The sequence below is a fragment of the Engystomops pustulosus genome, chromosome 10, assembly GCF_040894005.1.
Source record: "Engystomops pustulosus chromosome 10, aEngPut4.maternal, whole genome shotgun sequence".
NCBI classification, from domain to species: domain Eukaryota; kingdom Metazoa; phylum Chordata; class Amphibia; order Anura; family Leptodactylidae; genus Engystomops; species Engystomops pustulosus.
Genome location: NC_092420.1, coordinates 21595609 through 21621625, shown reverse-complemented (window position 1 = coordinate 21621625; position 26017 = coordinate 21595609). Strand labels below are relative to the sequence as shown.

The window sequence follows — 26017 nt, the reverse complement described above, 5'->3', positions numbered from 1 at the left end:
AGGACACACACCTACACACACCTGATTGGTTTACAATCCTTGATGCTGGTTGTAGATGTCCATTTTTAAGATGAGTCAAAAGCATGTTTCTATTTACTGAAGATAGGGTATGATTGACAACCATAGGTAAAAAGTGACTCTTCTCTGCTCATTTTCATATGACTTTGGAGGAGATTTTTTTTTATAGGTAAATGGGTGATATCTTGCATAAGCGGGAATTCTAGAAAGGACGTTTCATATACTACCTGAAGGGCTGGTAGTTTAATGGGGTGAAATCTGGTGACGTGTTCTCTGTAATCACTGTGCAAGAAATCAATTCTTATTAGTAAGTGAATCCGTCTGTGTTAGTCCGACTGATGAGCTGCATATTTGATATTGTACGTTCTCATGTCATTAGGTCTTTCTGTTGACTGTAAATGTTTAGTAAAAGTAATTTTGGCCTAATTTGATTTTCTCTTTTGTTTTAGAGTCAGACAGATGATGGGATCCGGAAAGAGTTAATAGCGTTACAGGAAGACAAACACAACTACGAGACGACGGCCAAAGAATCTCTGAGGCGAGTACTTCAGGAGAAGATCGAGGTGGTGCGGAAGCTGTCCGAGGTGGAGGTAAGGCTGCCATGCGGTGACGCACTCCTGGCATTTCTCGCCCAGCGTCTTCCTCCGTCTTGAGATGCCACTTGATGGATCGGACATTCATCCTCCTGTAGCCCGTGCCGTATGCTGGTGATGAGATGGTAGAAATACTGTGGGCACGCACAACACTAATAGGAACGCAACCCATCCATCCAGACAATCGCCTCGTAGCAATACATTAACCACTCATCACTGCCATTCATCACACTCAAGTGGCTTCTAACATCTCAAGTCATCCTGAAAATTCGTCTTTTTAGTGGTATTTCAGCCCTATAAATGTTAGATATTATGAGAGGCCCAGGCTTTGATTATACTCCTTCCAGAAGTAAACGTAGAGTACAGGCAGTCCCCGGGTTACGTACAAGATAGGTTCCATAGGTTTGTTCTTAAGTTGAATTTGTATGCACTGTATATTTTATAATTGTAACCCCAGACAGAATTTTTTGTGGTCTCTGTGACAATTTGATTTAAAAAATGTTGGGTTGTCATAAGAACCTATAAAGCTTAATTGCAGACGCCTTTGATAACTGTTATAGCTGTTTATTGTAGCCTAACGCTAAAGTACAGTAAATTAACAATATCCAGAGGTCTAACTAGGGATCATCTGTAAGTCAGGTGTTCTTAAGTAGGGGACCGCTTGTATTACATAATAAACCCCTCCCTAAACTTTCTGCTATATCAGCTAAACATGTATGGATTCCCAACTCTGAAAAAATCTGCCTCATATCTGTACCAATTTAAATTGTGCAAAGACGCAGCAGATTTGTTATTTTTTTGTGTTGGGCTTAAGAAAAAAAACCCTGTTTAGGCAGATTTATCAGTGCAGAGTTAGACTAGACAGTCGTCTGCTGCGCCAGTTTTATCAGTGTCTGATGATGAGGGATAAATCTGGAGTAGTTTGAGGCCAATCCTTCTATTGGTCTCGCCACACCTTGAACGTGATGACCGGTGCCGAGGCAGCCGGTTTCTTAGGCTCACCCGGTCCATATCAGATATGCCGCAATAGCACAAATGCAAAAATGGCACGTGGCCTGCTTTCGCGTTCAAGAGGACTCAGTTTTTCTGGTCGTTTTTGGCACATAAGAAAACTGCTGCAAAATTCTGGCACAATTTTTGGTGCACTGACTTCCGTTGCAACATCCTTTTCATCATACCAGTTGTGTCTGTCTGAAAACTATCTAAAACCCTCGATAAATTTGGCACAGAATGTTTTTTTTTCTCTTGTAAATTAGGATAGATTTCTGTTGTATGTAAATTGATAAAGTTGCACATTTGTTCATGAATCTGTGTTGTCCTTTACATTGATACATCTGTCCCACTGTGTGCATTACTTTTGATAAATCGGCTCCTATCACTGTAATATGCAATGCAAAATCTGCATAGAAAAACTGTGCATCATACGCTACAGGTGCAGTTATCCTATACATCCACACCACTGGACAGTCATTTCAGTGTGAGGCTAAGGGTATATAAAATCTATTCGTAAAATGTACAGTTTCATCCGACTGCTGATAATATACATAAAAACCCACGAGCAGCGATTACCACTATATCATTATACAGACTGACCTATACCTGCAGTGTTAATGCCTCCTTATTATAATAGGGTTTTTTTTTTTTGTTTAGTTCTGACCTCCTTTTATAATTGCAGAGAAGTCTAAGTAACACTGAAGATGAATGTACCCACCTGAAGGAGATGAATGAGCGGACCCAGGAGGAGTTACGAGAACTCGCCAACAAGTACAACGGGGCCGTAAATGAAATTAAAGATCTCACAGACAAGCTGAAGGTAATTACCGCCGTCTAGGTTATTGGGGAATTTGGACTTTAATTAACAAAGCTTTTCACTAAGCCGTTAACTTTATCGCTTATTAATTATCTTGAGGTTTATGGGTCACATAAATATCATTGAAATTCCTTGCAGCGATCCCCGCTGTCTACTGCTAATCGTTACAGGCTCTGAGGCCATCGGTGCATTACAGGTTTTTTTGAGTTTGCACGCTGAAATGTCTTCCAATATTTTATATAAAATCATTTAGTGGAATATTAATCCAATACGCTGTACTTTGCGGTTTCCTCCTCTTCTTCATCAGAGCAGCGTGGATGAGTGTGATCACATCTATAAGTGGTGGGTAGCAGCTGTACGGAGAAACCAGGGGGGTGTAAGGGTTTAGGATTACTCACGCTCCATATGGGATGTAGAAAGGTCACATTTCACTGAACATATAATACTTTGCTCTGTAGCTTTTTATTTTTCTTGTTCTTTGTAAATCCAGGAGCTTTTATTCCTTTGTATTGGGTATCACCTAGTCCATATAGAGATCAATCTACCTGACTAGTGCAACATAGGGGAAAACCCAGTGGATGGTAGAAAGAAAGTCGTTTGCTTTGTCAGGGTTATATGTCATGTCTTGAGATCTGAGATGTCACCAATATGTGAGCTATGGGCAGGAGGCCACCCACCCGGTCTCAGTAACAGGGACAAGGTATATCTCCTATTCTGTGTGTTTAGAGAACAGTTCACCGTACACAGTGGGGAGTTACAGGCTGTAATGTGGAGGGTCTCCCCTATGGATGTGTTCATATACCGTACTGTACATATGGTGTCAGACTGTAAAGATGGGAATGCAGTCATTTGTTTAGAGCTTTTAGCTCCATTTACTTTTATGGGACCTCTGAAAGTTTGCAGTGTCCAGTAGATGTGGAGGGAGTGTAAGTTGAGTATATGCCCCTTGTTTTTAAAATTCTATAAAAAGTGATCAAAAGGTAGTACAGTCCTAAAAATGCTAACTTTGTAAACGTCATCAAAATCCGCAAAAAACGGCACCACCCACAGCTCCATACACTAAAGTATGAAAAAGTTATTAGCGCCAGAAGATGGCAAAATCCCCCAAAAATATTTTGTACAGGAGGTTTTAATTTTTTTAAATGTATGAAAACATAAAACCTATACAAATGTGGTATCCCCGTAATCATACCAACCCAAAGAATAAAGTAGACCTGTCATTTGGGGTCCACAGTGAAATCCGTAAAATCCAAGCCCACAAGAATACGGCACAAATGCGTTTTTTTTTACCAATTTCACTGCATTTGGAATTTTTTTCCTGCTTCCCAGTACACGGCATGGAATATTAAATACCACCATTTTGAAGTGTAATTTGTTACGCAGAAAATAAGCCATCACACAGCTCTGTACATGGAAAAATAAAAAAGTTACAGATTTTTGAATGTGGGGAGTGAAAAAATGAAAACGCAAAATCGAAAAAGTGAGGGTCCAGCAAGTGGAGCATGCATCCCGATCATGCTCATTAAAAATGGGGGTGTCCTATAATTCGGGCCTGCGGCGATCAGCTTTCGATCTCCTATCCTAAATAACTTACAAACTTGGTACAACCCCTTTAAGGTTCAAAAAGGGCTCTAATCACCGCCATCTAATATTCATAAACCCCACAGTTACTCACCTCATTCCCTCTGTTTCCACAGGCAGCTGAGGGTCGGCAGGAAGAAATCCAGCAGAAAGGTCTGGCCGAGAAGAAGGAGCTGCAGCAGAAGATCGATGAGATGGAGGAGAAGGAACAGGAATTACAAGCAAAAATCGAGGCCTTGCAAGCGGACAACGACTTCACCAATGAGCGTCTTACTGCCTTACAAGGTGAGTCCTCCCCCGGCGCTTGTCGCTTGCTCAGTTATTTTTTTTTTCGTTTGCCATTTTTTTTTATTTTTGGACTTCTGCTTGCAGTACGATTAGAGAATCTACAGGAGAAAACACTTAAAGAGCACAGTACCCGGGGTAAGTGCCGCACACTCAGCAGGATCACACTGGAGACTGCAGAATTTTTTTTCCCCCTTCCAGGAAAATTTTCAATTTCAACCATGTTGACTTATCTTTTCTTCTCTTGTCCTCAAACATTATTACGTCATTATTTTAGCGGGTTGTCACACTTTAAAAAAATGTATTTCTAGGAAACTAATAAAGGCAGTTTTGACCATACAAAGCTGCAGACAATGGTTGGTATTGTCCCTGGAGCGCTATGTAATTATACATTTGGATGTGTTGTTGGTAGCAGCAGGACTGTGAAAATTGAAGTTATAACACAGTTCTCGGTTTGTTTATAAACCTGAAGAGCTTTCTGCTCTCTGCACTGTGCTGCTCCACCTCTATATTAGGATTTTTGTTGAATACTTACTACTGTAGCTTACTGCAGAGGGAAGGGGTTATGGAACCAATCACTGCAAAGAGCAGAAAGCTCTTCAGGCTGAAAGAACTGCCCATAGCACTTCCAGGAGCTGCAAACCTGGATTGGAATTTCCCTTTTCATAGTTCATACAAAGGTATGGTTACACAGATCTCCAGGGCTGCCACCTTTTTGATTTATTATATAAACTCATGACAAATTCCATTTTAAAGATCTAGCAGGACTGAATTGGATGTCATGTACATAGCCATAGATCTTCTGTAGATGAGCCAGTGCTAGGGATGTTACCATATCTGCTTGTGCATATATTTTCTTTTTCCTTTTTTAATTCTCCTATGGATTTTGTTTGCAGCCATAAATGATACTTCATACCCTAAATGGAAACATTCGGGCACATCTACCCCACAAACAAAGTGCTCTACCTCATTTACTGTAGCGAGTTGCTCTCTATGGTGATAGTGAAATTGAGTCAGCAGCTACTTATAAAATGAAGCCCATGGCTCTGAATAGTAATCCTGTGTTTGAGTCAGCCGGGTAAGGTAGCAGCTCCCCCTTCCTCTTCTGTCCTGGGGTAAACCTGCCTCCTCTAGGACCCCCTACAAGAGTGAAAATAATGGGGTGCATCATTGCTGTTGCCTTTCATCATTTAAACTCTGCTCTAAGCAACCCAAGGGGTGCATCTAGACTCGTACACTTTATTAGAGATGTTCTGCAGTTTCCTGAAGTACTACTATACAGGTAGGAGGAAGGGGGAGCTGCAGCCTGACTCGGCTTAGCTCAGGAACCCCCGACTCCATTGACAGGATCACACTGCAGAGTAGGGGGGATTTTATAATTCACAGGAGGAGTGAACTACTTTTACTCCTTCCCATCTCCTCCATAAGATAGTTTGCCTTCTGTGTGCCCTTTGTACAGCCTCCTATCTCCAATGTCACTCAGCATCCTGTCACCTGTGATCGGTGGCCTTGCACATCTGGCTACACAGCGCAGGCTCCATATGCACGATGGAGCACGGCCGCCTCCCTAACAGTCATATCCATATGCTGCTCTTGTATAGAGCCACCCCGGGTATGCAAGAAACCTGACGGGATACTAAGTGATGTGGGAGATGGTACATAGAGCGCACAGGAGGCATTGTGGGTAGTGCAAACGGCCATCAGCTGGCAGTCCAGATCGACTCCTTAGTCAAACTTTCCCACCTCCTTGACTTATTCTTCCCTTCCCCTACTTTTCAGAGGCATGCTGCTGCATTGGGCAGCTATAAAAGCCTGTTTTGAATACTTGAAGACTGACTGATAAGGTACTCTTTGCACTTTTGGAGCAGAGGAGGAGGTGACTGGTTCTATTTGAGCACTTTTAGTTGAACTATTAATCTGGAATAATAGGAAGACAATTATGGATTGTTATTTTTACTTCCATAATTTGGGGGGTAGACCAGATGTAACCTTTGTTCTTCCGGCACTCAGTATTACCCATCTTTAACGGCATTATATGAAATCTGCTATGGTGTCACCAGTGACTTGTGTAAGATCAAAGGTTAATGTAAATTTCGCCAACTTGTAACATGATATGACGCATAATATGAGATTTTACTGTGTCCTTTGTGATTTGGTGGAGCGTGTAGTACTGCTTTATCCCAGCAGAGGGAGCTGCATGATTTTCATTTGATATAATCTGAGCAGGCGCAAGCGTAAATCTCTGACTAGTTTAGTGTCCCATTAATTATCTTTTGTGATCACAGGCATACAAGTCGATGACTTCAAACCTAAAATCAACGGCAACGCAGATAAAGGTAAGAGGTGTCTCGAGTTTCTAGCCGGACGTTTGTGATCACTTCATTCTTGCTTTATCCATAGCTCCATCACTCGCTTACCTCCACATGGTGGCGTGCCGCATTGTGATCATGTACTTTACTTGTGTCATGTGATTGGCATGTCATTGTCTGCTCTGATAGTTGTGAGTTCTGTTTTGTGACGTCATTAATGACAATTTTTTTTATTTTTGCCTTTTTTTTGCCGTTTTTAAGACTTGGCTGGCCTGCAGATGTGTATTAAAGGGTACTCCCATCTCATCAATTACATATTACTTGGATATGCCATTGCTTTATTGTTATCTAGGACCCCCTACTAGAGTGAAAATGACGGGGTGCATTATTGCTGTTGCCTTTCATCATCTAAACTCTGCTCTAAGCAACCCAAGGGTTGCATCTGGACCCATTTACTTCATTAAAGATGTTCTGCAGTTTCCTGAACAGCTACTATACAGGGATAACCTTAATTAAGCTGCAGCCCTTAGGTATTTGGGGTTCAGTAGGTATCCCAGAGGTCAGTCCCTAAAGAAATGGCACATTTTAAAGATATTTTTTTAAGATGGGACTATCCTTTTAATTATTTTTATACAGTAACTGAGCTTTCCATTGTTTTTACGTTAATAATAATTCCTTTATTTGTATAGCACAAATAGATTACACAGCGCTACACAGATTATTCTGTCCTTCTTGGCCCATCAAACATTTGAAAGGGTTCAAAATTTTGAATATTATATATATGTGAATATTGGAACTTCAGAGTATAGAATATAAGGGGGGACTAGAGAGTGGCATGCACAGGCATAGTTGGGCAGAGTTTGGCACCCAGGTCAGTAGAAGCAGATGGTAAAACCTTGTATTGATTCTTGGCACAAGGCGACTCTGATCATATTCCAAGCTCACAGTGTTAACGTGACAGTAATGTGATAATGTAGTGGCCCTGCCCCAGCCTCCGCTTGTCTATCACCATAACCCAATACTGTATATGCAGAGAATCCTTATAGATACATATAATAGATTCTTATGACTTCTGGATGTATCCTGTATACTTCACTAGTGGGATACAACATATCTCCTATACGTGATATAGGTTCATAATCCACATATCTGAGAGAGGATTGCAGAGGACGATGGTGTAAAGTATATTATTACTGTATTACTGGTTTCTGGTGATATAATAATCTATAGGCACATATCAGATCACAGGATACACCTTGTTGGAGAATTTGAATGCAGACATTTGGGAACCATCAGACATTCTGTATCCATGGATTCGGATCCTTGCGCTTCGGTGTTCTTTGTAGTTAGTTGCATTAGAAGCTGAATGTTAAGACGAAGGAACGCATTCCCAAAGGATCCCCAGTTGTGAGGAAACCTGTCACTAGGAGACGAGGAGATTAGTACACCCACTTACTGGTACCCACTACCACTTATCTGCCTTGTAGAACACCAGTATGATGGATATTACTTGTTATCTGCTTATAGACATGACAAAAAAGATCATCATTTTTTGGTTTGGTACAGAACAGTAAAACAGATGATGCCTCTGGCTGTAACTAGCTGCAGAGATGAGGCAAAAATGAATCGGACTGCTTCCACCATTGGCCATGGGTAGTTATCACAGAAGGAACTTTAAAGGGTATCTGTCACCAGTGTTCACCATACGTAGATGCAGGCAGTGTCTGGTACCAGCCCTGGATATCTGTGTAACTTCTGTGTGTGTAAATAGGGACACGACTGTGAAATGTAACGTTATTATCCAGCTCTGCAGCTCTTGCTTGGATTGTGGTTGGGTCTATTAGCCTGAAGAGCTTTTTGCTCTCTGCCCTGTGCTGCTCCACAGCCCCTCCCCCTCTGCTCTCAGTGGGAGCAGTATCAGGTTTGTGGTTGGATACTTACAGTTGTCACTCAGAGTAGAGGGTTGGGTCTATGGAAAGCTTTATTACAAAGAGTAGAAAGCTCTTCAGGGTGTAAGTCGTCCCAGAGCACCTGCGGGAGCCTGAAAAATGGACTTAATTCTCTCTTTTCACATTGTGTGGATAATAAGTACCAGAAATAAAGATGGGGCTACACATATTTTCAGGGCCTTTCCCTAGCACTGCCTATTATTATCACCAAAGCTGATGATTGATAAATTTGATTGTTGTAATATAATTACAGATGAGCGGAACCAAAGAGTGAATGCAGAAAATTGATGCCCCTAGCAACTAGCCATGTCTATGATTGGCAGGGTGCCCCTAGCAACTAGCCATGTCTAGGATTGGCAGGAGGCATGGCTAGTTGCCTAGTGGGACAGCTTTAATTTTCTAGCTGGAATGTTCGGCCCCCAATCCAGCAATGTGTCTGGGTCACGGCTCCGTGCAGGATCCTCGGATCTGATCATCTTTTTTTTTTATTTAAAAGTATTTATTTTTGCAAATTTTTGGAAAAATTTTTTTTTTAACAATTACAATAAACAAAACCAAAGAACAAGATTGTCTGTTACATACTTTCTTCCCCACAATACCGAATAATTGAATAGCATCCGTGGTAACGACCAGGATCTTTTTGCGTTCCAATATTAACTAAGGGATATACCGCGATAAGTGACAGCAGATAATGTAACCAGACATCTTGATACAACACAAATAACTATTGACACATAGACAATCAGTCACACACACACACATACCAGCACGCTCAGTCTCCTTCATCATGGAGAGGAGTATATATCACATGTGATTATAGGGCAGTATGGGGAGTCGCGCACCATCTGGACCAGATGCGGTCAAACTTCTGGGGACACTTCCTGTTGGCATACAGGGACCGGTAGTGGGGAATGACGCTGTTAATAAGTAATATCCATCTTTTTAATGGAGGGGGCTCCTGGTCCTTCCAGGTCATCACCACCACTTTACGGGCGTAGTATATGACAAACCTAAAGAAAATTTTGTCATAGTGGCCATTGATGACTTCATTTATGATACCGAGGAGACACACAGAGGGAGACAGTAAACGTGGGAAATCAAAGTGTAGATTTAGGAACTCCAGCACTTCGGACCAGAAGACCTGAACACTAGGGCAGGACCATACACAATGCAGGAAGGATCCGACTTCAGCCTGACAGCGAAAGCAAAGGTCATTGGGCATTGCTCCCATGCGGAATAATCTAGCAGGGGTGAAGTATACTCGATGGAGGAATTTAGATTGGATCAGGAAGTCCCTCGCACTCACTACAGATGTGAAGTAGGACAGTTCGACCTCCCTCCAGTCATCATCTGACAGGTCAGGGATATCCTGTCTCCAGCGTTCACAGGCTCTATCAAACGGTCTGGACTTTTGCTCTTGTAGGAGAGCATAGCACTGAGTGAGTGGCTTAGGGAGGTCCGGGGTACTCATCAGAGTCTCTAGTTTGGAGAATTTCACTGTCAGGCTGAAGGAGCCGAATTGGGCTTTGAATGCGTGTCGCAGTTGCGTGTAATGGAAGCTAGCCGTATTGGGTACCGTATGTCTCTCCCTTATCTCGTTGAAGCTGAGTAATTCTGCTTCCGGAGATAATAGCTGGCCTACAAATTTCACCCCCGCCGTCCCCCACATTGTCCAGCCCGGGAGGGAGAGGAAGTGAGAAAGCCACGGATTGAGCCACAATGGAGTCCTAGGCGAGAGAGGGGGAGAGCTGCCTGTGTCTACCAGGGATTGTGCCCTACGCCAGCACACCGCTACCGTACGTAGGGGAAGTGGGGTATCAGATGGGGACTTATACCTGTACAGCAGGTTTGTAAGGGCCTCGTAGGAACCTACCAGGGCACCAGCCAGTGCAGTAGCTGCATTACCCATGTCTATATCTATCCACCACTGGGCATATACTAGCTGGGAAGCCAGGTAATAAAGATACAGATCCGGGGCAGCCAGTCCACCCCTAGCCTTGGGAGCCTGAAGCAGCGCTAAACTGAAGCGTGGGGCACTACTCTGCCAGTAGAAGGACCTGAGAATGCGGATCCGATCATCTCTATCTACAATCCTGTATGTATTTCATGCCATCACTGCCCAACACACAGTTATTGTTATTTTATTAGTTTCATATGAATATAAGGAGTTTTTCTCCAGGTATTTTCTATACATTGCGGTCTTAATGGAGCGCAGAATCCCATAGATCTGACACGCCAGCCTGGTTCTGTAAGAATCAGAACCTTTCCAGTTAAACCACTTTTAGTTCTGTTTGTTGCCAGCTGAAAACTCCTTCCTTCTCCTCCTTCCTTCTCCTCCTTCCTGTCCTTGATGCTTCGTGCTGTAAGATTGTAATAATGTGTCACTTGCTGTATCCTGGAGAATGTGTTTTCTGGAAAGGTCAGGTCTCTCTGGCACCAGGTCCATAACCACACGGCTTAATATAGAAACAATAATGGGGCAGCTGCTGCCATTACTTGGCTCCGGCCACTGCCTTTCCTGCTCGGGTGCCATAGGGGTGGAGGTAGCACAGCCCTCCGGGTCACACATTGGAGATACGTGACTTGCACAATGCAGGGGGATTGTTAAGATCTTTAATATGTTACAGGGGGTTCTTGTGTAGTTTTTGCTGTATAATTGACATTGTTATACAGACAGTAGGAATTATATGGGGCCTCCAGGTTATTAGAATAGTTGGCAGCTTAACAGTTCGCTTGGATTATGAGAACAGACCTAATTTTTTAATTACGTTGCCCAGCATTGATTCCTGGACATAGGGGAAGGTTTCCAAGCATTGATACCGGGGCATAGGGGAAGGTTGCCCAGCATTGATACCTGGACATAGGGGAAGGTTGCCCAGCATTGATACCCGGGCATAGGGGAAGGTTGCCCAGCATTGATACCCGGGCATAGGGGAAGGTTGCCCAGCATTGATACCTGGACATAGGGGAAGGTTGCCCAGCATTGATACCTGGGCATAGGGGAAGGTTGCCCAGCATTGATACCTGGGCATAGGGGAAGGTTGCCCAGCATTGATACCTGGGCATAGGGGAAGGTTGCCCAGCATTGATACCTGGGCATAGGGGAAGGTTGCCCAGCATTGATACCCGGGCATAGGGGAAGGTTGCCCAGCATTGATACCCGGGCATAGGGGAAGGTTGCCCAGCATTGATACCTGGGCATAGGGGAAGGTTGCCCAGCATTGATACCTGGGCATAGGGGAAGGTTGCCCAGCATTGATACCTGGGCATAGGGGAAGGTTGCCCAGCATTGATACCTGGGCATAGGGGAAGGTTGCCCAGCATTGATACCTGGGCATAGGGGAAGGTTGCCCAGCATTGATATGGGCACTGCAGCGTCTCATAAGATTGCCCAGTGATGGTCACCTCTCACAGCTTGAGTCAGCCAGTTATAAGTAGATTGTTAGTTCCTTGGCTGTATGTCTCATCATGTCATGTCCTTCTTCTGTACAGCATTAAGAAAGTGCATCATAGCACGTTAATAAAAATGAAATGAAATGCGTGTATAGTGAAATGATTTAATTCCGCTGGTATAACTAGAATCAAAAGAATGTGTATATAGATTTCCTACTAATGTCACCTATAACATAGAACACGTTAGCAGTGAATGGATGGAGTGACAAAGTAGGTGAATGGTTGGATAGAAAACTATCACAGGGAGTAGGATACAAGTATACCAAACTAACAGCCTGAATGGAGCAGCAATAGTCCAAGTGCTCTGACTAAACAGAGTAACTTTACATATAAGGGGTGAATGACTTTGGGCAGGGGGGGTGGTTTATTGGGAAATTCCTTTTAGAAAATCTCTGTATTTCTCAAGTAGTTAGATATATCACTGGCTGTAGTAGGCACTTGCCCTGTGATTCTGTCCTGTAAAAGCCTAGTCATTCCTTCCATACCTTCAGTAGTGACGACTCTGAGCTATTTCCGTCCCCACAAAATCCTTTGGCCTCCATGTGTTATGATTCATCAAGATTTGCCCTGAGTGCACAGCGCCCAGCGAACGCCCATCATGAGCTGTCACTACAGGGCGCTAGAATTACAGCAGGTGGGAGCTCGTAAGAGGAGCAAGTGAATCCGCGGAGGTATGAAAGGTCGTCCTCCGGTATAGGAAGGGAGGAAATTTAATAAGGAGGTTCAGGGGATTGTATGTCAGGGAATCCCTAGAGAGCAGGTGATCTCCTGGCCTGCCCATTCTCCACCGCTATCTCCAGTAATGTAGCAGGGGGGATTGTGCCCGCTGTTTGTGTAAGGGGAAGGTGTAAGAGACGACACAGATCCTTATTTATAATTGAGATTGGAAACTCCGTTTCTCCGTCATGAATCACATGTTTTTATATGGTTGTAAAGTTATGACCAAACAGGACGGTAAGTCCATCTACCTATACATCTATGATTTAACTGAACCAAACTATATCACATGGTGTCCGATTATTCACATTATGTGTTCTTGATGAGACAACCAAAATTATTTGGCCCCATGAATCCCATTACACACATTAAACACATCTTTATACTTCCAATATAGATAGAGATATATTTTGAACTTGGGTGACATATTAACAAAAAACCTACCATCAAGAATCTAGCCATTAAGGTCCTAAACTATCTTTCCCTAATCCTATAACACTTCCTAACCTGATCTACAGTTTATCTAACAAATTAGCAAATTTTCAGCAGAGGCCACTGGGTCTCCAGCTTCTTCCAGCTCTGCGCATGCGTAAGAAGGAGCGCACCAAGGGCATAGATGGTGGTGGGAACAGCAGAGGCTATTGGAGCCTGGGGTAGGCTTTGCTCCCACTGCCCGGAGAGGCTATTCCACACCACAGTGGCCTCAGGATTAGGGAAAAATAGTTTAGGGCTTACGGTTTTTGTATGAACCTACGTTCGGATCTACTTTAATAAGCAGATTATTAGTGGTAGGTTTCCTGTAAAGCGATAGCCCTGAGGGATTAAATATTTAGGCAGAGTGGGCTAAAAATGACATTAGATTTAGTATTACTTGCCCTAGTTACACCTCAACTATGGTGTAGTAACTCATGGGGTTGTAGCCTTATGAGCCTTATAGCATCTGCTGTGCTATATCCTTGGCCATCATTGCCATCATTTTTACATTTTTAAGATGGTTCTAGCCTAAATCATGAATGGTTGCACTTTTTTCTTAGCTATTCCTCGCTACTTAAAATACATGCACACTTGAGTGAGCTGAGCATGCATGTGTTTTAATAGGCATTGAAAATAAAGGAATGGCCATGTTGCTCAAGTTTTCCTCCTTACCTCCTATGCTGGCAGGCATCAGTACACATACGACTTTTAGCCAATTAATGTGGGACAGGAGTTATATTGGTGCCATGGACTGTACGATTACCCTACAGTCATCTATGTGGGATTGCAGGGACTACTATCAGCATTGCATCAGCCCTTCATTTTTTGACCATTCATGGAGTTGTATTTTATTCCAAAAGCGCCTAGAAGCCAATGTTTCTTTTGTTTTTTTTTCGGGCTGAAGTTAGAAGAAGCGGCATCCGTCATGTGTTAGGAGATCTGCCTGGAAGATCATCTCATGTTAACTCCTTTAGGGTACAGCAGATTTGTCTGTATATTCCTCCTTGGTAGTTAGTTTTTCACTTATTTTGTTAGGCCGACTCCTTATTGTGAATAATTCTGTCAATTCATTTTTTTAAATAATTTTTTTTAAAATAAAACTTGAGACTTGATGATTGACCCTAATCCGAGCTGTCAGAGTGGCCCATGTGAATGGGTGGGCTCTGTCCTGCTTTATATAAGGGCATGGAATGTGCTGCACTTCCCTGTGTATGTGGATCGTTCCCTCTTCTCCTCCTCAGCAGCGTCTCTTCTCCTTCACAGACAAACTCATAGAAGTGGAACATCTGACCAAAGCCGACCCAGAATCTCCGCTCCTGAAAGGTAGGCAAACGGGTAGAAGGGTGTATATTATCCATAGATGGTGCAACTACAACCCCCAGTGGATGCAAGGACATGCTCAGAGTTGTAGTTTCACCATAGCCAGACCTTTACTTTATAGTTTGACATAGTTTGCTGTTACAAAATGTGGAACTTTGATAAAAATTTTGAGGGTGTTTTAGACGGTGTATCTACAGGGTTTCCTCTGTAGGGCAATAGTGAAATATATCAATTTTGCCCACACGATTACCATTAAAAAATTTTTAATTGATTTGCATTACCGTGAGATATATATTCCACATTGTAGGTTTTGGGTATAAGCTTCAGTAAAATGAAGTTACCTGAAAGTTTACTCACTAGTTGGCCATTGCAGAGTGGGAATTCTAGGGGTTGGGGTTTTATGACTATTCATCTACTGGTTACAGCTCTCTGATAAATTTTGGATGTCCCGTGTTACTCTGACAATAGACACCTAAGCAATATAAACCTTTAACCCCTTATTATGTGCCTCTTCTGAATTTCATATCTTCACATAATGTATATAGCAGACCTGACATTGAGTATAGAGGGGGACAGGGCCGGGTTATCACATGCAGGGGGTGTGGGGGGCACTGGACTTTGCAGCTCCTGCACATCCATATACAATTACAACACGTGGTCTATTTTAAGCATCCTCCATATGTTAAGTGGATCGCTGGTGTGAATGGATGCAATACCCTTTACTTTGCTAGATGCTTCCAGCACACACAGGGTTATCATACCCGCAGTGCGAGTGTTGGCACGGATTGAAGTGTCGCTCGCCCATCGCTGTATCTCGCGCCTCCTTCCACGTCTCATTCCTGAGTGTTTATGGCACCAGTTGTTTTGTCCGTACATGGCTCTGCAGGATGGGCCTGAGCACTACTGATAAGCGCCATTGTTCTAGCTTGTTGGCTACTAGAGGGATCTCTGGACCCTGAATTCTTTATTATGGTCGTATTACCTAACCCAAATCCCCCTCCCCTTCCTGTCGTTATACTAGGCCACAGGGGAGAACCTGTTCTTTCTTTTTGTTTTGGTTATTAGTAAATACATCTGATTCCCATAGTCTTAACAATTCTGCTGCATCTCTGTTGTGATGTTCCTCTGTTATTCTTCTTCTAAATGGATGAGTAAATGGACAAGTGGGTGTTACCAGTTGAGGGTGTTACACATGATGACTCTGCCCAATCGCAGCGCCTCAGGGTCACAGTATTTAGGGACATATTTCTTTAATTGTCTATTTATCTATAAATCTCTTGAAAGTAAGTTGTGTTCTAAGAATATTCCCAGTGTTAGTAATGGGAATAAGGCAAATTTTCAACAACTTTATTATTCCTGAGTTCCTCTGGCTGTTACGGAAATCTCGGAGCGGTGGTCCTGTGTTTACCTTTTCACATGAGGTCATACCATGTAATGTATGTAGAGAGGGGTGGGACAGACGGACCCTTAGAATATTTGAATGGTAAAAGAATACATCATCTTCTATACAGAAGCAGCCATAGTGCCATAGGGGACCATCCTGGTGCCTAAGCTCCTGCTGTCTATTCCTGGCAGGGGGTTTTGCAGCTAGAAGTGATCTACTAAATCAAATATTGTCCCGGTCGGCATCATAGACTTGTCTGACCATTACTCCAGGCAGAGTCCTCCTAACTGGAGGACAGCGGATCCCTAGTACTTATGCAGGGGCCTCGCACCGCAGTTACAGGGGTAATCACCTTGTCCTTAACATACTTGGGAAAATTACTTTGTATGGAACAGATAACAGAACATTAGTGATGACCTTGACGCGATCGGATACTGTTGTATTTCTGCATGTTGTAGCCAGTGTTACAAGGCCTCCTGATATCCTCTAATACACATCTCCGCTCTTCTAGGGAGTCCTGCAGAAGTGAAGGATTCGGATTTATCAGACACGCTCAGTCCCAGCAAAGAGAAAAGCAGCGACGACACTACAGGTAATGACTGCAGCTATAAATATTGCATGGGATTTGGGGTCACAAAACTGGGGGTACAGTCCGCAGCAAAGGGATATTGTAAGGAAAATTGTGCTGTTTTGGTAAAATAATTGTGTGAAGTTTTTCTTTTGTTTTTAACTTGCAGACGGCCAAATGGATGAACAAGAGCTGAATGAACCACTTAATAAAGTTATATTAAAAGGTACAATTTCTATTGGGGGATAACTATCTTATGGGCGAGGGTCTGGCTGCTTGTATCCCCACGATCATGAGAACGTAGAATTGTCGTGTCCTGCTTCTCCATTTGGTACTTAATGAGCCGGATCATCATCAGTGTGCGATATCAAAGTCTCGGATGAGCGCTGTGCTCTGCAATTTCCAACACTTCCATAATGCAGAATGGAGGAGCAGGACACCGTGTGCCATTAGTAAGTGCTTATAGGGCCCCTATTCTCAGAATTTCAATGGGGTCTCTGGGACTTCCACCAATTCAGACTGAAAACTAACTTTGAAAATGTCACGTGCACAATGTCATAGCCAGTCATAGCACAATGGTACTCAACCAATTCCCATAGTGTTGTCTATACTAAGGATTATCCATTTGGTGCTATATTCTGTGTGTGCAATTAGGGTGCATCTGTAACATCTATCTATAACATACAGCCCCAGCTAAGAGCATGTTATTCATGAGCATGAGATGTTTGCTTTAAAGGGGATGGCCACTTTACCTAATGTTTATGTAAGGTGTGTGTGGGGTCATTTATCAATATCCATCTATTATATGTTCTGCTTCGCTTTTCTGATATGTAAAGTGAAGCCTCCTGTCTTTTACCTCATTAACCAGACATTCCTGTCCGTAACATGGCCGCAGATGGAGGGTCATGTGATCTCTATCTGTCCATGACCAATCGCCAGTCAGAGATCACATGACCCTCCATCTGCGGCCATTTTCTGGTCAGGAATGTCTGGGCTGATGAGGTAAAAGACAGGAGGCTTCACTTTACATATCGGGAAAGCAAAGCAGAACTATTCATACATGTATATTGGTAAATTGCCTAACATCCTGCTCCCCACACTTACATGAAGTGGCCAACCCCTTTTAAGATATTTCCTTTAATCTGGAATATTACATCATTTAATACCTTGCAGATGAGCTGCATAACGTACAGTCTGGCTCCAACGATGCAAAGCAGGACCTACAACAGCTACGGAAAGAGCTGTCCGAGGCCCAGGACCTCGCTAAATCCAGCAAACAGAAATGCACAGAACTTCAAGGTAAAACGTGTGTTCTGGACACCTTTGGCTGTATGATATGACATATATTTTGGTAAAACCAAGTCTTTACTACTAGTATAGAGTGTGTTTCTTATTATAGTATGTTCCTTATTTGTGCACTATTATGCAAACACTATAGAGCAGAGCAGCAGATATATTATATTAATGGCCACTCCACTGTTTTTTTGAGGTTTTTTTTGTAGCTTTTTTAATACTAGACGGTTTCTTCCCAGAAAAAATGTCTTTGGAGGGTGAGGGGGGTAAATCTTTGTTGCATGGAAGAAATACTGATGATTAGACTGGCGAGGTCTGCACCTCGAGGGGTATACCTGAAGCAGCTGCCACACGGCGGGCACACAGCAGCGCGAGGAGAGGAGGAGGAGGTGAGCGCAGCTCACCCCCGCCCCTCTCCATAGCGTTGTGTGGCCGCTGCGCCGTAATACGGGAAAAGATAGGACATGTCCTATCTTTTCCCGGGCTACAGAGCGGTACGGTGCCGCACGTGGGCGCCACGAGCCCATAGAAGAGTATGGGGGACGTATATCGGCCGCATATACGTCGGCCGTATATATATGTCCCCCATACTGTAGTGTGAATGTAGCCTTACTGTGTGCATTATATAAAGAATTTATTGTCCTTCTGTTTTGTAGGACTTCTAGAAGAGGAGCGAAAATCTAGCAAAAAACAGGCTGAAGAGTCCACCAAGCAGATTCAGAACCTCCAAGGTACTGTTCCCCAGGCATCTCTGCTTTAATGCAAACCTTAAAGTGGTAGTCAAGCCACTTAAGTGAAAAAAAAAAATAAAGTTTTTCTCTATCCACAAGATAGGGGATAACTTGGGGATTTCCAATGGTGGGAACCCTAAGGTTCACAGGAACAGGGGTCCATTGTATGCCAAATCAGAGAAACCGCTCACACATGCACCTGCTGTTCTGTTTTATCTGACGGAGATATCTTAGCGCTGTACTCGGCTGTCTCAGTCAGTGCCATAGGCTGCGGCACTACACTTGTGTGACTTGGCACTCAGCTCATTTCTTGAGATCTGTGGGGGTCTCAACACTGGGATCCCTACCCCCATACTGAAGTCTACTCAATAAAAGACCATTGTTGTAGAAGCTAGAGACATAGTCCTAGTTTTACATACTTTTTGTCTTTTTCCCCACTCCCCAGCTCAATTACACCGGTTACAAGAAGAGATTGAAATCTTACGTGAAGAAAAAGAAAATGAGATTTCTAGTACCCGGGAAGAGCTGATGAACGCACAGGAGGAGATCGCCATCCTGAAACACGTCTCCGAGCAAGTCGCTACTGAAAGAGAAGGAGACATAGCAGAACTTCAGGGAGAGTTACAGGAGGTGCGGTTTGAGCTCGAGCATTGGCGTAAAACAGCCAGTCAGTACGAGGCAGAGATTGTCAGTCTACAGGCCAGCTTCCAGGCCCAGTGCAAGGACCGCGAGGACCAGCAGATCTCCGAGTCAGCAAAATTGCAAGGTCAGTTATGGGGATGTGTGCCAGTTATCAGGATCTCTGCTTGCAGTCATTAAGTGGAAACCTCAATGGGCCTTATGGCTTGCATCTGACTCTTTAAGGTGCTACAAGGCATTCAATGCTGTTTATGGAAAGAAACCAGAGTTAGTTTACTTGGCTACAGTTTCTCTATGTTGGATTATTGCATCATTTTCTTCAATTCCTGAAATAGTATCTTATATCCACAGCTGCCTGTTACTTGTTCTGCCACTTTATACATATTTCTTTCTTTTCACAGCTGAAATGGAGGAACTCCGAAAAAGTGTCAAGTCTTTGGAGGCAGAGTGCTCCTCTCTACAGAAGGAGAACGCTACTTTAACCGAAGAGTGCCAGAGGATTGAGCGTGAGCTTTCCAGGTGAGGAAAGGCTTGTGCATGGGGTCATCCCATCTGACACTACACTCCAGTTCGCAGGATATAGGGGGAAATGTTAGATCGCTGGGGATCAAACTACTTTGACTCCCATCAATCAGTAAAATGGGAGCAGTAGTCTTCCTGAATCCTCCCTGTGCATGAACTGCCACGACCTGCACTCCATTGACTTGTAAGGGGTGTGGTAAGACAGTCCATGCCTCTCACATCCACAAGTAGATGGTCCAGGCTTTGAGAGTAAACATTGCAACTTCCGGCTCTGTTTCTATCCACTTTATTAAAAGCAAGGCCTGATTAGGTACCTACCCATTACGTAAAGTACAATGCCATCTGCTTCCAGCTCCCTGAACTTAAACAGGTGCAGGCCCCACCACCAACAAGCGGACATAAATGGCTGAGCCAGTGTCATTTTTAACATGGCCCTGTATAACCACATTTTGTAACTGAGAACCATATATACAAGCATAAAACCCAAGCACACTACGAGGATTGCGATTAAAGCTAACACTTATTTTTGGCAAAGTTTCATATAAAGCGTGACGTTTTGGCCGTCATAGTAATGAAGTGCCTGCACGCTGAGGGTATGGAACAGCTGTACCTAGTAGAGAGAGTGTGGTCACAAATTTTTCTTGAATTGTGTTCGGTGAATGTTTTGCACCCATGTTATTGAGAATATCGCATGAGAATTAGAGGTTAGGCTATGGGAATAAGCCTAGGAAACAGTCAGCACAGTAAGGTTTAGGTCTAAATGTCCTCAGTAGAGTGAAAGGCTCAGTAGGACCTGGAAGCAGGAGGATGGGCTGTTGTGCTGCCAGTGCACATAATATTTGTTATTTTACTGCTATTTAACCATTTTACCATTTCTTTGTGCCCCCCCCCCCCCCCCCAGCTCTCAGAAACAGTCTTTGGATCTCTCGAGTGATCTCAGCGTCTTAGAGAGCAGCCGGAAGGAACTTGAAAGTCATGTTGGTTCCATAAAAGAACAGAGTCGGCGAGAGGTGGACAACTTGAAAGTTCAGCTTAAAGAGGCAGAGAAGCGCGTACTCAACGTTCAGCATGAAGTGAGTTTCTAGAGGTCCTTCTTTTACCCTACTGAGCCACAAACAGGGCAGTGACTATTGTTAATTGTATTATTCTGGAACCTTAAAGGGAACCTATCACCTCACTGCAGCCCCACAATCCACAAGTAGTAGGGGATTCTGTACCTTAATAGTGACTTATTGATTCTTTTCTTATATGTTGCACCATTCTAAAAAACATCCACTTTTTCCCCTCCTTTCATATAGCTAAGATGGCGTCAAGGAGGCAAAGGAGTAAGACTGTTCAGTCACGCTTCCTTTTCCTCCTTTACGGCCGCTCAGCTTCCTAGCAAAGCTTGCTAACCGCACTCTCTGGAGAGGCAGAAAGTAAAATTGGTGCTGAGGGGCGTTGTTAGGAAGCAGAGCAGCAATGAGAAGGCAGAAGGAGCTAGACTGTAGGGTTGACCTCTCCCCCTCCCCGACTTCTTCATCCTGCATATGTAAGAAGGATTAAAAGATGGTGCTACATTAAAGGCCTAAGAGTAGAATCAACTGGGTCCCTATTAAGATCCAGAATCGGTTCCTACTTGTGGTTTGTGGGGTTGAGGCGAGGTGACAGGTTCCCTTCAAACTTTTATATCTTCTTCCAATCATATCTACTTTGAAACGGGTTTTGTCATCTTGATTTCAATCTTAAAGGGCTGTTCTGCAAATGAATAATAATAGTCCTAATACAGCACCACACCTAGGTGTCCATGTCTGACTACCATTTACTTGAATTAATGTAAGCTGCAATGCCACACACTGCATGCAGACAGCAGCGATGCTGGGTTTCTTCTTTCCAGAAGGCAGCCATCTTTTTCTAATTTTGGGCAACCTCTTTGAAGGGAGGCTCCATAGTTTCAGCAGTCCCTAGAAGAGAATTCAACGGTGGTCACACATGAGTACTACTACTCCATTCACATGTAGTGCTTGGGCACCTCAGACACTAGGAATCCATAGGAATATTCCAACAATCTTCAGGAATTTTTAAGGGGCTTATGTTTAGGTTAAGTTTTCTTCTTACCTATCCTGAAGTGCAGCTAATGTAATGGTGTGTAGCATGAATTGGGGGGGGGGGGCCCTTCACTGTTAACAGAGGTCAGATCTGGTCATAGTCGATGATCCTAGGCTTGCACTACGCCATCATCGTATGTAATACAGAAATTGCCCTCAAATGTTTTAAACATTTTTTCAGTCTTTAATGTGACCGCTATCCTGTAAGTGGATTCAGTGTTTTGTTTTTTTTTTTGTGTTGTTTAGTTTGAAAACACGCAAGCGAAACTATCCGAGCTTAAAGTGACCTACGAAAAGACAGAACAAGAAAAGCAAACTATCGCTGAAGAGCTCAAGCAATGTAAAGAGAACCTTAAGCTGCTGCAGGAGAAGGGGACTAATGTAAGTAGTCGCGTCCGAAAACACGAGACGCCTCCTGTCACCCGGCGGTCTGGTGTGTATTTACACTGAGTGCTATAGACCATGAGGTGGTTTACACAGCACAGGAAGAAAATGACTTCACCCACTGCCCCTCATGCTCCAGATAATGGCGTCTCGTGCATCACGCGGCGTTATTTATAGTTTTATGTAGCCGGAGCTTAGTATAGAACGTCTCCCTGATTACGTTCTTCCTGGCTCTGCTTTATAGATGGATAGCTTTGCAGCACTGCCATGTCTGCTTTATGTGAGGAGCAAGGGACGAGTCCTCGAGAAAACATCCAGACATTTATTATGTGGCGTATACTTTGTACAGGAAGCCGTGCAGGCCAAACCTCAAAAGATTGATTGACTGTAGCAAAAATCGTAGTCGCATTTTTGCAGATGTGATCAGAGTGTGAATTGTGCATGTCCTAAGTGCACTGGACTGGCGTGCGAAGCATGTGGAGCCACTGGGGTACACTGCACTATGAGGGGCACATCCAAATAGTTATAGGTTCCTTTCTCCATGTTCTGTAGTCAATTCTGATTCCCATAAAATTGAGGCTCTGCTTACCCCGTTATAGGAGCCATATAAATTAATTATTAGATTGACGTCCTGGTCTTCTGAGACTTCCCACACATCTACATTAAGACATCTCATTCCAAGCTGCAGCGGCATAGCACTTTTTTTTATTATTTTTAAAAATGTTTTTAATTTCCTGCTTAGTTTATTGTACGCTGTGTTCTCCCAGCTATTGCCCATGCTGCCTCATGCCAGGTAAAGAGACGTGCGCCATATGTACGGTGCCCGCGCCCTTCCGTATCAGTATCCAGGTCTTGTAGTGTGACCCAATACAGACGTAGTACTGACCAGTTCTGTTACTCCCCTCCCCGTCACGTATGTACGCCACCAGTTTGTCACGCAAGTAGTGATTGACACATCGCTTCTCTCACTGGATAACTGATGTCTGTATGTGTCACTAAATCTGTCCGCCATGTCTGTTCTAGCCGCACCTAATACAGCTGAGGAGAGCGTAAGCTCAGACACTCCAGATATTGGATCAGACTTATAGACGGAGCCTAGAAGAGTAACAGCAAATGCGGCCAACATGCAGGGGTCTGCCGATACCGCAAAACTACAAACTGTATGATAGGAGCGGCTCCATGTTTCTGATGAGAATCCCTGTCCATAGAATACGTTGTCAGTATCTGATCATGAGGGTCCCATTCACTGAGCTCCAGCAAGACAGAATAGAGATATGGCTCTGTGTAGTGGCGGCTGCTCCATGGGTGGGAGCCCGATGATCCGACCCTCACTGACTCAATATTAACGACCTATACTATGGACGGGTCATCAGTATCAATTGAGTACTGTCCATAGGTATTAGGGCACGTACTGAGCCCTAGGTAAGTCGGTGATCATCCAGGTACCCTGCCATCCAATGACCACTATCCTAAAATTAAATCACTCTAAGTCTCTAAATTCTTCCGGGATTCTGTAAATTTTGGTATAACCTAATACAATGAGAGATTTGTCATGATCTGCATTACTAATATATATTCTCTAGGATGTGGCCGCTGATTGATCTAGCAGTGAAATCACGTTCTCCAGCTTTTATTGTGATTTATTTTAATATCCCTTCCCTTCTTCAGCCTTCCGCGTTACTTCCCGTCCCAGCCGTATTCTTCGGCGTATTCGTGGCTATCCTGTATTGGTGTTACGGCCTGTTGTGGTAGAGAAAGGTACACGCTGCTCTTGTCTGTCCTTCACTATCCACCTACATGACCCCCATCTGTGTAATGTTAGTGCATGGGCAAGTAGCAGGACAGGCTAATCCCTGCCAGACTAACCGGGATCCACTCCTCATCTTACATCTGTCTGTCTCTTCCTGTGTCTGCTAAACACTGACTACTCCTCCAATGACCGACCGTCCATGGTGGTCTCCGAATGCTGGGAATGCAGCGATCAGAAAGATATCTCCTACCTCCATCCCATTCACTGAAGAGTCAGAGACATCTGTATTGTAACTGTCCGCAGCATTAGGAAATATTTGGCGAATACCCTGCAAAATTTGGCAATGCTACATACAGATTGTGCTGCGGATTTCATCAATTTATGTATAAAATTATGAGATCCAATCAAAATCTGCACAACAGATTTGATAACTTGTGTGTTTTTTGCACAGATTGTAGGTAAGATTTGTATAATTTCCCCAATTTACAGACAAATTCAATCCCCTATGGATTCTATCTTCAAGATGAAACCCACAGACTTGCAAATTTTACCTTTTAAAAAGCACATTTTTTGTCTCTGAGGACTTTCTGAACGCTTCATTTTTAAGCATTTCTTAAACTGTTTTTTTAAATCTTTTTTTTATTTTCCAATTTCTATGTATGTTTTATTAATCCTCTGTTGTTAATAGCAGAATAACTGATCAGAGCGCTCTACAGATGGTCTAGGAATGTGCATGCTCTTACATGAATGTGACTGTCTGAATTTTTCTCATTTCGGATGGTTTGTATATGAGCTAGTTGTATTTCATGAATATGGAAGCAGTTATTTGTTTATGGAGTCCTTCCTAGTATCTATATGAGGATCAGGGCCGGCGCCAGCACTGGGCATACCTGGGCAAGTGCTGGGGGCCCAGGACACTAATGAATCCATAGTGTGTGAGGGGGGCTTTATATAAAATAACCATGAGGGGATGATAAACTAGGGAATATTTTAGGCAACAGGAGTATGTTTTAGTTTCAGAATTTTTAATGTCGCTACGTGAGTTCCCTGCAAAGGGACATATCGAGGCTCTGTCGCCCAGGGGCCTACTGAAACCTGGAGCCGACCCTGATGAGGATAGTTGTACTCGAAGGTTTCATGTGAGATCCATGAATAGTTATAGACATAACTTATTCATCTTATCCCTTGAGCTTTCTGTTTGAATCTATGTAGTAGGAGACCCCAAATCACATCGATGTTCTGTTCACACTAGTGTCACTTCCTGGTCTGATCCAAATGTTACATTGTCTTTATAGGGGGCTCCCTGACAGGCGGTCAGTTTGGGGTGGAATTTCTTTAGCCAAGTTAATGGGACAGATCTGCAATCCTAAGCACAGCCACTATACAGTGCACGGCACAATGCTTAGTTTGTGAAGTTGCCTTGTCTGAACACTGCAGTCTATTCTAACAGCCCATCGGGAGGGTGTCAGACATACACCAGTCTGATATTCATAACCTATTCTAAGAATAATTAGCACTGGTCTTATTTATATCCAAAAATGTAACAGAAAGGATAGCAGGAGCGGTCAAGAAGCTGGTGTGAACAGGGCCAAAAAGTCCTCTTCCTGCTGTCCATTTTCAGCGAATACCTGATATTATTTGTGTAATGAAAAGTTATACAGTTTTCCAATTTTCTGTATTTATTCCTCATGGTTTTCTACATCTCTGCTTGCTGTCATTCTATAGGAAGCGTGTGGGTCGAAACCAGTCCCTGGCCATGTGATGTCACACATGTGCATGGCTTGTTTTATCCCTGGTCATGTGATGTCACACAGGTGCACGGCTTGTTTTATCCCTGGTCATGTGAGGTCACACAGGTGCACGGCTTGTTTTATCCCTGGTCCTGTGAAGTCACACAGGTGCTCCTTAATATCAGAGCTGTGTGCTATTACGTTGCAGCTGTGTGTGGAAGTAAACAATGAAGCTTCCTATAGAATAACAGCAAGCGGAGATCTTGCAAATCAAGAAGAATTGATACTGAACGTATATGGGAAAGCTATGAATTTTCATTTTACAAACCATAACATTTATTTATTGACATGGGAATGCCCCTTTAATATGGCTTACCTGTAATACCAGACACAACCTGTGGGCAGGAGTGGAGCTGTTTT

The 26017-nt window shown here is 43.4% G+C and overlaps 1 protein-coding gene across 5 annotated transcripts in view; it reads left to right on the top strand.

Moving 5' to 3' along the window:
- Window positions 1–26017, top strand: part of SLMAP (sarcolemma associated protein) — a 72367-nt gene that overhangs the window by 45670 nt on the left and 680 nt on the right. For 2 of the 5 annotated variants that reach the window (XM_072129016.1, XM_072129019.1), the window contains 14 exons: window positions 468–608; window positions 2287–2424; window positions 4119–4287; window positions 4375–4425; window positions 6573–6623; window positions 14453–14512; window positions 16405–16485; window positions 16631–16687; window positions 17635–17760; window positions 18411–18485; window positions 18931–19251; window positions 19526–19643; window positions 20548–20719; window positions 21980–22114. In XM_072129016.1, the coding sequence (XP_071985117.1) occupies window positions 468–608; window positions 2287–2424; window positions 4119–4287; window positions 4375–4425; window positions 6573–6623; window positions 14453–14512; window positions 16405–16485; window positions 16631–16687; window positions 17635–17760; window positions 18411–18485; window positions 18931–19251; window positions 19526–19643; window positions 20548–20719; window positions 21980–22114 (1695 nt within the window). Of the gene's footprint in view, window positions 1–467; window positions 609–2286; window positions 2425–4118; window positions 4288–4374; window positions 4426–6572; window positions 6624–14452; window positions 14513–16404; window positions 16486–16630; window positions 16688–17634; window positions 17761–18410; window positions 18486–18930; window positions 19252–19525; window positions 19644–20547; window positions 20720–21979; window positions 22115–23785; window positions 23876–26017 lie in introns of all 5 variants that reach the window. The other 3 variants (XM_072129017.1, XM_072129020.1, XM_072129018.1) reach the window with 3 other exon arrangements.